The 16,152-nt window shown below is 31.4% G+C and overlaps 3 protein-coding genes across 3 annotated transcripts; 1 reads left to right on the top strand and 2 right to left on the bottom strand.

Annotated features, from left to right (window-relative positions):
- The first annotated feature begins 584 nt into the window (after window positions 1-584).
- LOC102669105 (uncharacterized) lies at window positions 585-1,121 on the top strand. Its single transcript, XM_006584122.1, has one exon. It carries the CDS (start codon window positions 585-587, stop codon window positions 1,119-1,121), a length of 537 nt encoding a protein of 178 aa, XP_006584185.1.
- A 346-nt stretch (window positions 1,122-1,467) lies between these two features.
- LOC100792035 (bark storage protein A) lies at window positions 1,468-3,583 on the bottom strand. The gene is made up of 5 exons (XM_003528880.5): window positions 3,286-3,583; window positions 3,071-3,138; window positions 2,829-2,984; window positions 2,091-2,321; window positions 1,468-1,975 (listed from the first exon to the last, which is right to left on the bottom strand). The coding sequence occupies exons 1-5, from the start codon at window positions 3,494-3,496 to the stop codon at window positions 1,637-1,639; spliced, it is 1,005 nt and encodes a 334-aa protein (XP_003528928.1). The 5' UTR covers window positions 3,497-3,583; the 3' UTR covers window positions 1,468-1,636.
- Window positions 3,584-11,534: 7,951 nt separating this feature from the next.
- On the bottom strand, window positions 11,535-15,815 carry LOC100786555 (transcription factor bHLH68-like). Its single transcript, NM_001253952.2, is given in 9 exon segments — window positions 11,535-12,049; window positions 12,176-12,220; window positions 12,472-12,516; window positions 13,070-13,126; window positions 13,396-13,461; window positions 14,105-14,170; window positions 14,448-14,525; window positions 15,006-15,303; window positions 15,489-15,815. Coding segments are annotated over 9 exon segments (1,005 nt in total). The 5' UTR covers window positions 15,704-15,815; the 3' UTR covers window positions 11,535-11,914.
- Between the last annotated feature and the right edge of the window lie 337 nt (window positions 15,816-16,152).

Raw genomic sequence — 16,152 nt, 5'->3', positions numbered from 1 at the left:
CAAGCATTTTGCACGTTTTATTATCATTACCATTAGTGACAATATTCACAATTTTGTTATAACAAATTATAGGATATTTTGTAAGAAAATCTATAAATAAGGAACAGAGGAAATAAGAAAAGAAGAGAACAATTACCTCAATTAGCTTTTCTTAGTTCCTTAGCTTAGAATAAAGTAGCGCTATTCGTATCAATTGATCCGACCTGTCCCTTCTCTGTCGTTCTTCAATGGCAGATGCCGACCCTCTCGACGCTAGCCTGGACCGGCTCGAGGCAGCCATGACCAACCTCGTCGCAATGGGTTTCGATCTCCATGCATCTCACCTTCGTTTAGACGCGCTCCACGCTTTCATGCTCTTCAAACTAGATCTCATTAGCCTGAAATTGAATACCCTAATCTCCCGCCAACGCTCCTCATCACCTTCTCCGGTGCAATCACCACCGCCACCGTCACCATTGTTTCATCCTTCAGCGCAACCACCACCACCATCACTACCGCTACCGCCGCCACCACTGTTCCCTCCTTCAGCGTAACCACCACCGACATCGCCAGCTCCTCCGCCTTGCTCTCACGTGCCTCCTCCCATGGCTGGACAACGAGATAGTCCTATTATTGGAATCGATTCTAGCATCGTCGACTTCCCTGTCAGTGTGTGGCAGCACCACCGTGCCAACATCAACCGCCACTTCCAGTCCATCCAGCCGTGGCCTCTGCCGCTCCGCACCAACACCCGCCGTTACCGCAAGATTCCCTACGACAATGACATCTTCCTGCTCGGGGACGCTGCCGTTGCGCATCGGATTCGTCCGAGTTGGATTTGGATTCTATTCGCTACTGCGACTCCGCTTTGCTCCGTTCATCATCGGCATCAACGTTCGCCGCCACATCCATCACCACCTCCTCCACCATCATCTCCGCCACCGTCTTTAACACCTCCCTTGATTGCTCCACGGCGCGGGTCACACACCCACTCCTCTCCTTGGCCGTTCAGTTTCGTGGCACGGGTCACACACTCGCTTACTGCTTCAGACATTAATAATGTTGGGCCCAAACCAGCCCACAAACAAAGTAACTTTCCTAATGTATCTCCTGTTTTCGCTTGTTTTATTGTCCAACCTTGAGGACAAGGTTGTTTTGAAGCGGTGGGTAATGATAGCAATTCAGCGAATACCAACACAAGCATTTTGCACATTTTATTATCATTACCTAATTAGTGGCAATATTCACAATTTTGTTATAACAAACTATAGGATATTTTGTAAGAAAATCTATAAATAAGGAACACGGGAAATAAGAAAGGAAGAGAACAATTACCTCAATTAGCTTTCCTTAGTTCCTTAGCTGTAGTAGTAGAATAGAGTAGCACTATGGGTGAGGGCAACGTGAAAAATACACATATTTTAGATGGTGGCATATCAAATTTTAATTGGTGAGACATAAATTGAGACATAATTATGAACTAAGTAATTTGGATCCCTTCTCTCGATGGGCTATAATTTTACCATATATTAGAAACTCTTAAAAAGATTTTGGTTATGCATTTATTTTCTGGTACACAATAGTGTACGCGAAATCTATGAATTGGTAACACATTATTTGAACCACCCTTGCTTTCCCTTTAAGAAAGACACTAGAGCTACTGAGTTAACAGGGAGATGAATTTGACAAGAACTTCAAATGCATTTTGGGATGCTAATGAGGAAAACACATCTACTTCGTTGGACAATGCAGAACCTCCACCAGCTAAATCAGATAGTGATCTAATGGCAATGAAGGGTTTCTTTTGTTGGAGACATACTAAAGCAACAGCAGCAGTTTCCATCTCAACAGGAGTTGCATCAAATTTGGAATACAAAAATTCTCTATAAGCTTTGTTGTCAACAAACACATTGGCAGTAACCCCTTTCTCTACTCTTGTCACAATAGGCTTCCTTGGCAAACAAGTTGTGTTGACACAACTTTCCAACTTAACATTCTGTAGAAAATAAATAACGCAACAAGTCTTATATAATGAGTTTTTTTTTTTTTTTGGCATTTTCCTTAAGAAGTGAATTATAGTAAGATGGTAAAGTAGGTTTTTATTAACTTACCTTGAGCTTGCTTGCGATTTTAAAGTAAGTCTTGTCAACTGGAACCCAGAAAATCTCGTGCCTAGCTTCAGGAATTCCATTCACGGGATAAATTTCCTCTGGTTGATACCACACTTTGTTCAAAAGATTTGTATTTGACTTGAAATCTTTTGAGCAGTTATTGTAATTGGCAAACTCAAGATAGCCAAAGTCTCTGCTGAAATCTCCGGATACATTTACTTCTCCTAACCTCTGCTCAATTAAAATAGAGAAAATCAAATCAAGTTATTATATGTACTATGATTAGTCTATTATTATTTCAATATATCTTTTTTAAAAAATTTCTAACCAAAAATGATTGGAAGAACTTTGACCGTTAAATACTGTCTGATATGCCACTTGGACCATTTGGTTTGTGTCAGCTGTAGCATCGATCAAAGCTTGGTTTGTGGGAAAGTTAGTGGTTGTTGCATTATTTTAGAAGTCACCTTAAGATTAGGTAGGGGCTGAAAAATAGTATAATGGTTCTTACACCTATTGCATATATATAGTGATTGGTTTTTAAAATCATGTACCATTAAAATGGATATAAATTTCTTCTTTTTCATATAATTCTAGATCGAAATTATATAAGAGCATGTGTATAGAGAAAAAAAAAGTTAATTTCAACTTCCTTTGTTGTCCCAAGTTACTGTATATAGAGAGGATGGAAATGTCAGAAAAAGCAAATAAAGATTAATATATTATCCAACATAGTACCTGCCAATGCCAAAGTCCTGTGTGGGCCCAATATTGAGGAATAGTAACATCTCCAATCTGGAGTTTAGGATTTGCATTCCCTGCAATTCCGTAATGGAGAACTCCATTCACATTAAATAAGGTAAGCAGCAATTGGGTGGAAAGACCTGCATTTAGCTACACACAAACCAAAAGACTGAAAATTTAAAAAAGAACTATAACAGTGAAAGCTTATGTAGAATTTAGAACAAAACCATGCTCACCATTCCCAATCCGCACATAACAACAATAACCCTTTTCTTTTCCAATACACCAATGCGAAAATGTTTTCCTGCATTTTAAAGTTTACCAGTGCAAATACAAAAAATGAGAGGAGCCGAGAAGCATTAAGAATGTACATTAATTAATTATTAAATAAACATTTGCATAGAAGTATCAATTATGAAATGATTGAACAACACATGGTTGTAGAAGTTACCGGCAAAATCAAAGTAAGGAAACTTGTTATGAGGCACAAAGCTAGATGAACGAAGAAGAGGACCAAGCTCAAAGGAATTTGGCACCACTATACCAAGGTAAGGCCCTTCACTATTGATATTGCTGATTTCTCTCCAAGAAACTTCAGAAACTGCACCATTTGCCATGATGCTACTACCCAATAACAACACAAGTAAACCCAGTAACTCCATTATTCTCTTCCAATGGTTATGTCTTGCAATTTCTCTCAGAAGATAAATTCCTTTTTTATATATTAAAACAAACAGGCTCGTGGAAAATGCATTATTGGTCAACCGCGTGAAAGATAAAAATATAATGCCCAAAATAGGCTTTGAATTAAAAAAAATCCCAATTGATGCCCACCTTTAAAATAAAATCAATCAGGGTTGATTAAAAAATAAATCATGATTAATTAGAGAATCAATGCTGATCTGCTTGCATGCGGGTAAAAGCAACGTACTCGTTTTATTTTTTCCTTTTTCAGTCCACGTTATATTAGTTAATTACCATTAGCTACACTCTCTCTTTCTTTATGGAAACTACTCTTTATTGAACTCTATGCATATATTATATCACAATTAATTTTCTACTTTTCTACCTTTTGCTTGCAAACATATAACAAGGATTGCTTTTGAATGTGTGTTTAACAAGATAAATAATTACTTCTAACTTGTTTAATTAAAGTGCAAATATTTGGTAAAACTGTAAAATAATTTATTTTATTAACTTGTTACACTTTTTCAAAATACTACTTCACATAGCATTTGAATCACTTATATGCTCTTAATTTATTCTTTTTCTTATTTTTATTCTCACAATTTTATTAGAGCTTCTCCTTTACTTTCCTATATTAAAAAACCTTTATCACTCTGTCTTACTCACTCTCATCATATCATTCAAATCTCATTTCTTTATAATATTAAAACATTAAAAATATGACATAAATTAATCTATTTCATTTCCATTTAATGAAAATATTTTAAAATGGGAATGAAATTTAAAAAATATATAAAAATTCAAATATTATAGAAAAAAATAAAGAATAATATGCAGTATTAGTAGTTTCATAAGTATGGGTTGTATTTTACTAGATAAGAGTAGATTAAAACACGACTATTATATTAAGAAAATTTTAATTATTTTTTGTAATTTTAAGATACAATTATTGTCCATTCTGTAATTACTAAATACAATAGCTTTCTTTAAACATGGTATTCGACCGGTTTGTACATATAAAGAAAAAAGGGAAAAAAACGACAAGATAAGTATTGGAAAAGCTTTATCCCCTTAATTAAGTAGATTGATAATCTGAATCAACTAAGATTAATTTTAAATGTTTAAAAACAATATCAGAGATTAAATATGACATTTTTTCCCTAGCTGCACATTCTCTTCCTTGTTTTTCCTAAATTACACCAGTTTGGAAAGCAATTTCCAATCTACACCACATTCTTTATTCAACGGGAAGTGGGGTTGTGGCCACCCCGACTTCCCAACGGGCCTCTTATTTTCTTTTATTTTTTTTGTTTTAATTTATATGTTTAAGTTCTTTTAATTTAAATTATTAAAATAATACATAAAAATTAAAACTTTTAATAATAAAAATTATTAAAATTATCTAATAATATATTTACTTTATTAAAAAATTAAAATTTTTAAAATAATTATTTTCTCCAATTTTTTATTAAAATAAATTTTATTAGTTTTTAAGAGATATATATAGATAATGAAAAATAAAAAAATTGAGAAATTTATAGTATAATTTTTTAGTTAGATGTATGTATTTTTTTTAGCTAAATTTATGTGTTGTTGAAATTTTTATTTTGTTATATAAGTTAATTAAAAAAATGAGAAAATTAGTTAGTAGTATTGAAATAAATTAAAAAACACAATGAATAAATAATTGATACACATAAAATTAAACAGATGATAAACAATAATAACAAAACATACTAAAAATACAATTGTAACATAAATATGACAAAACTAATGATAGCTAACAGATATTGTGCAGGAGATATATCTTCTTTCTGGTTTGTTAAAGATAACTAAAATTTCTATTGAATAGTTTCGAGTAGTTGGACCGCACTAACACCTTTAACACATTATTGTCATTTTTTAATTCTATTATTTTATATTTGATTAAATTTTCTAAATACTTAACATGACTTTGTTGTCGAAAAAACAATCATCTGAATCAATGTGTCTTTCCTCCTTGACTCTTTTTTTTAAAATCAATTAAAAATATATTTATATAATATAATATTTGTATTATTTTAATAATTTAAATTAAAAAATTAAACATATGAATTATAAAAAAATGTCCATACGAAAGTGGGGGTGGTGAAGCCCTACTTTCCATTGAATAAAGAATGTCGTGTAAATTGACAATTGTTTTCCAAATTGGTGTAATTCAGGAAAAAGCAAGAAAGAGAATATGCAGCGTGGGAAAAAAAAACCTTAAATATGACTATTTATTCTAATATAAATTTTTTATCGTAAATTTAAAACATAATTTAAATGTTTAAAAATATTTATTTATTATCAATTTTAATTATAATATATATATATTTATTATAAGCTTTAGTTATATTAAATAAATATTTATCTATATATATTTTAATATATTTTCGCTCTAACAACAAGATATATGCATGAGCTTGTAATAACAAGCGTTTTATCAATCAAAACATTGGTTTGACACCAGGAAACCTGTCATTGAATACAATACACAGGTTTTGAAACTTCTGAATACTATAATCCACCTAATATTTGAATGAAACACTGACATAAGAATGTTGATTTATGTTGTATGACATTTGACGCTAGCTAGACTATTTTATTTTTAGGATGCCACTTTTTTAATTGTACAATAACATCAAGCAAGCATTATCGTTTAACGCGAGCGTCCCAGTCAACATCACACTGACAATAATAACGTAATAGTTAAAAATTATTATGATTATTACTTGTACCCTTAAACTGGAAGAAATTAAACAACAATATGACTTGTAAAACCAAACGTCCAATTCAGTTTACCTTTTCTGCCTCAATATGAAATTCCGTGTTAATTAGTTGATTGTTATCTTATTTATCTATTGTTATCTTAATTTCTTAAGAACCGTATTTCAACTAAAACCAAGTCCGTTTTGATTCTAAAGTAGCTAGGTTGGAATCCTTTAAATCCTAGAATTATAAGGTAATGAACTTATTACATCCAGAAGACAATATTTGAAAAGGTAATTTCATTGCTTTTTTGGGCCAAGCAGAGACCATGCATTAATTAAATAATTAAATGACCCAAAGCCGAATAAAACCAAACATTACCAGATATTACTACAACCTGCTTGAAAGGTATTGTGTCCATAGTACACTTGTGTTGATCCACCAATACAATAATTCGTGTAATTTTCACTGAAGGAGTCTTGTTATTCTATTTGGGCTAATCATGCCCCACATGTAGTTTACTGCAATCGAAATGCAAGCCCAAGGAAGCATGTGGGTCAAAGTAATTGGGTTGAATTGACGAAAGTAAAAGTCTGGGGCTGTTGCTTTGGACACTCATCATTTTTACTGGGACACCCCTCTCTCACAGTGCATTCTATAAGAACTTACTAATGCTAAGCCATACAGTGCGGGGGTTGAGTCCTCTCTCATTGAAGAAGGAGGTGGTCGGCAATTACTCAACTCCTAAAGATGTCCAAACATCCGCGATTAGTGATACAACTTTTACAAGGATTCATACATAGATACGACGTTTATTAGACTAATAAACTAATTATGTTATAAATAATTAAAATATTTATATGTAATATTAAATTTTTTTATGTATATTTAATGCACATATAAATTTATATAATAAATTTTGTGATAATTAATTTTTATTTAATAATTAATTTTTTTACATATATAAATTGTAAATAAAAATAATAGATTTAATAAAAATTTACATATGTAAAAAAAAATATTAACATAAATCTACTAATTCATTTTTTGACTTTATTATAATTAATTTTGATCTAATAATATATTTTTTACATATATAAACATCTAAATACATCATTCAATTAAATACCAAATTTGTTTAATTTTCAATCACTGTAATAAACATCTAAATACATCATCCAATTAAATATCAATTTTTTTAATTATTAATTATTGTAATAAACATCTAAATACGACATTCAATTAAATATCATATTTGTTTAATTTTCAATCACTGTAATAAACATTCAAATATATCATTCAATTAAATACCAAATTTCTTTAACTATTAATTACTGTAATAAATATCTAAACACAACATTTAGTTAAATATCAAATTTATTTAATTATCAAATTTTGTAAATAAATTAAATGTATAAAAAAATTTCTAAATAAATTATAATTTTTAAAAAAATTCAAAACATACGGATTAACAATTCGTATGATTCTGTATACACACCACTTCTCTTCCGGCGACAAAAAAACATCGAACTTCACCGTATATTTGTAAACAACGCATGTATACTACCGACAACAATAAATGCTCACAAAAGAACGCTAACAAAAGCAAGTTTCACTAAGTGTGGTTTTACGAAAAGAAAAACACTGCAGAAATGACAAAACTAATATGTTATTTATAACCAAAAATACCCATAAGGACATTTTCAGTATTTTGAAAAACGCTGGGTGTATGAAAAAAAAAGTTAGGTGCCCCAAGTAGTTTCCAAAGTCTGGCCCATTGCTGTTCTTTTTATTTAGTTTTTCTTGGCATCGCATTATGTTAATTTTTATTTTTAACTTTTCATCCTTCATTCTAAAAACTCTTCAATTATTTGACATGTCCTAGCTAGGTCCTATTAGAAGGTGAAACTTGAGCTAATGATCAAAAGAAAACAAGAAATATACATCACATCGAGGGCAGATGCAAACGGGAAACAAGAAAGAAACTGTGATGGACGATGCATGTCACATCTTAGAAGATCAAAAACGAAGAATAATTGGGTTGTGGAAATGACGAGGTCTCGCGTGGTGTTGATATTTGGGTCTAATTCTTTACCTGCAAGATGATATATGCTTTGCTTTGTCAACCCTATGCCGGTGCCGACCATCATTGTTGCTACATTTTTCTCATATATTTTTTCTTGTTGGGGCCTCATTTGTTCCTAAGGGCAAACCAAGCATGGAGTTTCTATCAACATATTCTTGCAAAGAAACAAGGATGTTTTTGAAGGGAAAGAAAAACATGGCCAAAGGGTGTACACACTATTTTGATATATAAAATTAGATGTAGATGGTGGGTTGCTATTTCATTGTCGGTGACCCTTATTAGATGTTGTGTGTAAGATTAGATATCGTTGATTTCATACATAAATACTGGTTTTCAAGTCACGTGTAGCTGTTTTGTCACATCCTTGGTAGTTGATTCATTTGTGTCTAAACAACTCGGAACAAAAGGACTTTAAGTTTCAATTATTGTTGATGATCACCTATATGTGGCTAAAGATAGATATGTAGTAGCCTATAAAGCCTATTGCATGCTTGTATAAATTATTATAACCAATGGCTTAAATTTGTAAAGTGGTTAGTTCTTTCACAAATTATTAATGCGGCATTGTGTTTGTCCAATCAAGTTATTATTAGTCCTTGTCATCATTATTTGTAATTAAAAAAGGAAAAAAAAAACTAAATTTGACACGATATAAAGTAAACAATGTGTGCTAGCTTTAACTCTTTATCAACAATTGTACAATTTTATAAGTTCTTTCACTTAAAATGTTCCGAATTAATTCAAATAATTTTGGCGTGATAGACGTAAATATACCTCTATAATGTAGAATTTTTATAGCACATAAAAAAATGTTCATGAAACAAACATTTAACATATCTAAAACTACTTTAATTTTAGACACTTTTTTTTTCATTAATATCATCTTACACTTCATTACTCTTTCAATTCTTCTGTTTCTTAGTTGAATTATGATTCTCTCACCACTTAAACTCATCTTATTTTTTTCTATTTCTTTCTTTTGTCACATTACACTATTAATCATATTAATTACTTTTTTTTTTCTTTTCTTATATCTAAACTCTAACTTAAGAGATAGGGATGACAAAGCCGGCGAATTTGAATTTGTCTTCACCTACTTTCAACCCGCCTTAGACATAGCGGATGAGTGTACGGAGTAACCACCAATTATAATGGAATGGGAAACATAACCTACCCTGCTCAGAGGCACTTGGCAAGTGTACATGCCATCTGCGAGTCATAAAATAGATGGTTTGCAAGATGACTTGGCAAAATTTGTAAAAAAAAAATCGTCCTAATATATTCCAAGCATTCTTTGTTATCGGTGTGTCTTTATTTTTACTTTTAAAAAATGACAAAAGAAAAAAATAATAAAGTTTGTGTATATGTAGAAACCAAAAGAGATATGAAAGTACTTGTACAAGGACTAAAAATGATGATTTTTAAGTAAAAACTTAAAAGGTAAAATTTGTATAATTATATAGACTAAATAAGTAAAAAAATTCAAACATAAACTTTGAATGATAACTTGTCTTGTGATCATCTCAAACAAAAGAAGACATGTTTTTAATTTTATTAAATAAAATTAAATATGATATATATTGTTCCAATCTTCAATAAAAATTAAACAGATATTATATTTTACTATATTATACTCCCATCATCTTATAATAATTATCGTGTAAGAAAAAAAAATTAAAAATAATTATCATTTTAACTTTTTAATGTAACATTGATTACATTTTTTTTACTTATATCCTTTAAAATATTATAAAAAACCTACAAAAATTAAAAAAAGAATTTATGATGATAAAGTTAATTTTATAAAATTATTATTGTTTCGTCTATTTAATACTTTTTTTTATTGTGTAAAATAACCTACAACAATCATTATAATGAGATGAGTGAAAACTTAGATATGTGACACTTATTTGATTATTAATTTTATAAAAGATAAAATTATATTAAAAAATGATTTTGACAAGTTAAATTGATGATCAAATTGTAGGTCAATCTGCATTGACCTGCCTTCAACCCACCAACTTGTGAGTTAGATAAGTTGATGTGTTTAGTCACCTTACTCGTACTTGAGTTGACAGGTTAACTCATTTTGTCATTCTTATTTGTAATTATCAATTAATATTTTTCCTTCCTTGTTCATCACTTATTATATCTTCTAATTTTCTCTTTTCATCTCTTTATTTTTCGGTGTGTTCATCAAATCTTTTTCTTATATGTAATATCCCTCAATACAAAAAGAGCAATGATTTTTTAATACTTAAGTTTTTCAAACACCTAATCAATAGTCTTCATTTCTTTCTATTTTTTTATTTATCACAAAACAGACTATAGGGTTATAGCTATCAGAAAATTTACTACCTGAAACTCTTCTTTGCTTTGAATAGGAAAAATCCTTGAATACGGGTGAAGGCAAGAAACTATATAGCTAGTGTTTGTCCTAGCTTGGCAAACTAGGGTTAATTATTAAGCTCTAACCGCTGATCCATATGCAATAATATAGAAAAGTGCATTCAGTGTGTAATTGATGCATATTCTATAGGGGCTTTTTTATCCTTGTATAAGGGTTTGGAGTACCCCCCTAGGGCTCCTTCACTTAATAATTTCTTTGCTTATAAAAAGAAAAAAAGGAAAAATAACTATAGACAAGGGCAGGTGAGTATGTATCTGTGTGTTTGAAGCGAATATATGAAAACTTTTACGTCCATTCATCCACGTTACGAGGAGCATAATGAAGGCAACCGTAAAACAAGATCAACAAGCAAAAGTTTGTGCTGATCACTTCGACTCTTGAGTTTCAAATGCTCGAGTACGGTACTATATGTGCCCCCTTTCTTAACTTTTTATTATATATACAAATTAATGACTCGTAATTATTTGTAAATAATTAACGATTCTTTGTCAATAAAATAAAATAACGATGCTGTATGCAAAACGAACGATTCATCAACTTGACTAAAGAACTAAGTACTCAGAATATTAGCCAAACTTTCATGGCGCGTATCTCAGACATGATCAATGTAGTTAGTTGGATTTACTTAAATCGATTGATCCTAAAATTATGGCTCGAGACGTATATAAGATGCTTTGATCTGCTTAATTATTAATATAACGTTCATGACTTTTTATCTTTACCAAGTTTACCCAAAGAGACAGAATACTTTGCTAACTTGAAACAGTAATAACAACATATAAGCTAGTGAGCATAATGGTAATCAGTTCAATTAATGCTGCTAAAAAAGTAGCATTCAAATGATTAATCACACAAATGTTGCATATACATCGAAATATAGCGCATTAATTAGTACCATCATCTTAATTAATTAAGCTAAATGAGAATAAAGAAAACTAATTAAGCTTGATTTCCATGAATTATGAAGTCTTCAAGGGCTTGCAAATACTGTCACGGCTAGCTAGCACACATTTTATTCAGGAATAATGAAGTATAGCATCATGAGCAATCAGCCTTAGATTTTTTTTAGCAGATTGACTGCTCATGATGTTATATCATTTCCATGAATTTACCTCTATGCATGCTACCATATTTATATGTATATGCTGCCCCATTTGTAAAAAACTCCTAACGAAAGCCCCCTCCTAGGGCTGGAGCCCAATAATCTGCTCCATTGTCACTTCCAACTTGCAGTGTGCATGACACTGGCACCAGACACAACCCTCTACTCCTCAGCCCCTTCTTTGGTTCTTCTTGAGTATCCTAATAATAATATTAACCATATAACATTCAATGCAAGTGAGATTAGAATAATAAGAAGAAAAAAGCTGTATTGTAATTATAAAAGAAAATAAATAAAACTTCATCGAACTTTATGAGAACAATTACCGGCTCTCCAGCTGCTTTCCTCTTCAAGCAGTTTTCATCCAGCAGCTACACCAGAAAGTAATATTTACAACATGAGAATTTAATGAGCATACTTTACATTTAGTAATGTGGTAAAACAAGCCACTTGTTTTGATTCTTTAACTTAATAAATAATATTATATCTGATAAAGCTGATTACATTTCTCTTGTATGCTTTTTTTTTTTCATTTAATAAAAGAAATGTAAGTTTAACTGGTGGCTTCTCTGAGAATGCAAAATCCCTAAACCCTTTTAAATGGATCCAATGAAAAGCATACCTGACCGGGGTCTTCAGGGAATATACAAGTCTTCTCTCCTTGAACCTAGCATTAAATAGTTACAATCATCACTCAATTACTATCACATAATTACCCATTAATTAGTACCCTCGTGCACATGAAAGAGAAGAAAGATGCAGAAAGGGGGGGAGAGAGAGAGAGAGAGAGAAAGTGTGAAGGTGGTTATTCTTGCTTTGGGTCGTGAAAAATGGCTTTATATACTTAAAATATTTGTCCCTTTAAAATGTTAAAAAAACATTTTAACAAAGATACTTAATTTAGTTTAAAAAAATTATTGTATGATCATGATTAGTATGATTAATAATGTATTTTTGAAGCTGTATACATTATGTTAAAAGACGAATAATATGAGACAAGCAAAGTATATGCTAATTTTTATCAGGATAACTTAGACACAACAATATAATTAGTGTTGATTTCTAAATAAAATCTACAATGATTTATTTCGATATAATTTCTAAACCTGAAATTGATAACAATTATAAAGATAAAATGCTTGTTAAATTGGATGGAAAATAACACCAACAATAATTGCCCTTTTATATATAAACCAGAAATGGGTTTATGTATTTCTTACAGAATGTTGCTGCCTCGTGTTCCCTGATCCACCGCTCAAGTATGGTAAGCTAAGAGCCTGCATCCAACGACGGAAAAAAAGATGGTATTTAGGAACTTCAATAATTAAAGAGTATGTACGAAGAATACAATTGTGAAAACTTCAATTATTCGCATGACATTTTCTCTTTGTAATAGTAATTTCTACAATATATATTATTTGCTTTTTAGTGTATATTTTGGTGTGAAAAATGTATATAGATCCAATCTCTCTGTGTGAAATGGACCATTAGGCTTTAACAGCGTGCAGCATTCCATCACTTGCTCGTGGAGGAGGAGAAACATCACCTCAATTTGACTCTGAAGGAATCTGATATACCCAATAGCTTCTAACAAGACAGAGGCCGTGTCAGTCTGCAAAAGTGAAATATGCCACACCACAACGTTATTCCCACTCATTATTTATAATATTTTAATTTATGCTATAAACGAACCCTTTTTCTTCTGTAAAATAAATAATGCAGAAAAAGTGAACAATGAAATGAAAGAGAAGGAAAAAATTATAACTAAAAAAAGTGTCATTTCCAGTTTTCTTAAACATGTGGATGGACAAATTTTTATTATTGGATTTTCTATATAAAGAATGTTGAACGTGTGTGTCTATATATATATATATAAATTAATTAAGTTTATGCACATTTAATTTTAAGAGGAATATTAGTAATTAATATATTTTTTAATGCCCTCTTCGATTGTAAGATAAAATTTATCAAAAATTAAAAAATTGAAAAAAAAGTCATTAAATACAAAATGAAACCAACATAAATTATAATTTCCAATAAATTTCGGCTAACAAAACTATAACATGTATAAAGAGTATTTGAAAGGAAAAATTATTAAATGGTTCACGCACTGATCTATCAATCTCTATTTGACACATAAGTGTGGACAATAATGGTCACAAATGCCTAATAATTTATCAATTAATTAAAGAATTGTTAAAGTGTATATGGTTAATATTTTTTAATTTTAATTGAATAAGCTAGGATCTTATTACCTTCCCAAATGGGGAAACGAGCTGATGAAGGGCCGTAATTCTCTCACCTAGCTTTTCCTTCCTAACCTGAAATTGAGAAGAGGAATTAATATACATGTGTCGTACACGCACATGCTAAAAATTTGGTTATATTTTGTTGTTTCATTTGGCTGGTTTCGATTCTCATTGAGAGACGGTAAAATGACGATGAAGCAAGTGAAAAAGAATAATCATGATTGGGAATTAGACAACCAAGAAAGACAACAATTACACCCCCACATGTGTTTGTGTGTGCTTATGTGTGCTTTTATGCCTGATAGAGAGTTGGGGGTTGGAAGCTTCTGCCTGGTAGTTTGCATTTTACCTTGAACGTAGTCTGCGTTGTAGCAGAGGGTTGAACCCTAGCTTTCTTGAGTGCCCCACCAGCTGCAGTGCTGTTGCACTTTGAGAAAGAAAGAAATTATTTTGGTTAAATATAAAAAAAAAATTGAAACAGAAAAATGAGAATTTGTGTATTAATTATTTGTAAGGTTCATTAATTAATGTAAAAACAATGGTCAAGTGTATGTACTATATCACTCATTTTAAACTAAAGTAGACTATAGAATCGAAGTAATTAATCATGTTTTCTATCTACAAGATGTAGAAAGAATTAAAAAGAGAGCCAATTGTGATTCAAACCAAAAAAGATAGGGAACGATCTTGGGAAATATAATAATTTTAAATACTCTAAAATAATAAAGCTTTTCTCTGGCCAAATTTAAAGGTCTTAATTAGTAAAGTTTCATGAAAAGTGAGTTTGTGCCTCTCATTGACCAAGAACAAAAGAAAAAGGTGATGAAATAAGAAAATTGGGCAGATTCTCAATTAGTCATGAAGGAACCTTAATGGAGAGTGCAATGAAATCTAATCTCTTCCTTACCTCAGAAGATAGATCTGGTGGTGGATGCCTTGCATCTGTCTTATTGTTAGAGAAATCTAACATGTTGCTACTGAAACTTGTTGTCACACATGATTTTGGAGACCAAGATGGCTTTGATGACTGAAGTTCTTCGCTTCCATGCCCATATGCATAGCTGTTAACCAAGTTTTCTTGTTTAACATCAACAAGAGAAGCGTTTGGAGCCTGACCTAGCATTTGATCCTCCCAGCTCTCCAACTTCTTAGTCTGAATAAACTGACCCATCCCAGCCTTACCTTGTTCATCCACCACTCCACTCCTATAACCAAAACCATATATGCCAACAAGGCAAAAACAATTAGATTTTGATCCTTCAATAACCAAACATATATAAGGTATTATAATTAACAAGGCTTTCCATGCAGCCATGTTAACGCGCGTATGTGTGTATATGTGTGCCTGCATGTATGTATGTATAAGAAAGAGAAAGAGAAAGAGAGATACATAAGTAGCTGGCTCCATGACTCTGGAAGATCTTGATTCTCATGCCAAGAAGGAAAGGGAAGAGAAGTGGGAGCACAAGGGATAGGAAAGTTGTTAGGAGTGGACAAGAAAGGAGGAGCTTGTGGAGCCATGCTATTGATATTGATGTTCCACCAGTTAGGGTTTCCAGTCATCATTTGTTGCACTGGTGAGCTCTGAAGAACACCTCTATTCATGCCTTCTTTCCCTTTGAGGTTTTTAGCTGTTCGCAAAGAAAGATGAATTCTCTTTCTGTGATCTTTCTCTTTCCCTTTCTTAGCTTGATGTCCCAACCCAAACACTGCCTTTGTAGAAAATTTGAGAGGTCCTCCTTGGGTTGATTAAGTAGGGGCTTGGACCCGTTTTGAAAGAATTTGAATAATAATTATGGAGTTTTGAGAACCTTTGTCTTTGTTTACGCTCTTTTCTTTCCTTTTTTATTGCTTTTATTTTCCCTTTCTTTCTTCCTTTTGTCTTATTTCTTTTATTTCCTTGCTTTTCTATTCCCCCGCTTGCTTTTGCTTTATCTTAAAGTGGGACAGAAAAGGTGGTAGGAATTCCCATAATTATAAAATTGCAAAAATATGTTGATATCCCGCTTGCTTTTGCTTTATCTTAAAGTGGGACAGAAAAGGTGGTATGAATT

Source organism: Glycine max, chromosome 7, assembly GCF_000004515.6.
Source record: "Glycine max cultivar Williams 82 chromosome 7, Glycine_max_v4.0, whole genome shotgun sequence".
In the NCBI taxonomy this organism is placed as follows: Eukaryota; Viridiplantae; Streptophyta; class Magnoliopsida; order Fabales; family Fabaceae; genus Glycine; species Glycine max.
Note: the sequence above shows the minus strand (reverse complement) of the source record. Positions and strands in the feature narration are given on the sequence as shown.

Excerpts from the sequence above, each read along its gene's own strand:
- LOC102669105 (XM_006584122.1), top strand. The coding sequence starts at position 585 with ATGGCTGGACAACGAGATAGTCCTATTATTGGAATCGATTCTAGCATC.
- LOC100792035 (XM_003528880.5), bottom strand. The coding sequence starts at position 3,496 with ATGGAGTTACTGGGTTTACTTGTGTTGTTATTGGGTAGTAGCATCATG. Across the intron at positions 2,985-3,070 it reads TTATGTGCGGATTGGGAATG|CTAAATGCAGGTCTTTCCAC; the intron begins GTGAGCATGGTT and ends GTTTGTGTGTAG. Across the intron at positions 2,322-2,828 it reads CAGGACTTTGGCATTGGCAG|AGGTTAGGAGAAGTAAATGT; the intron begins GTACTATGTTGG and ends TTAATTGAGCAG.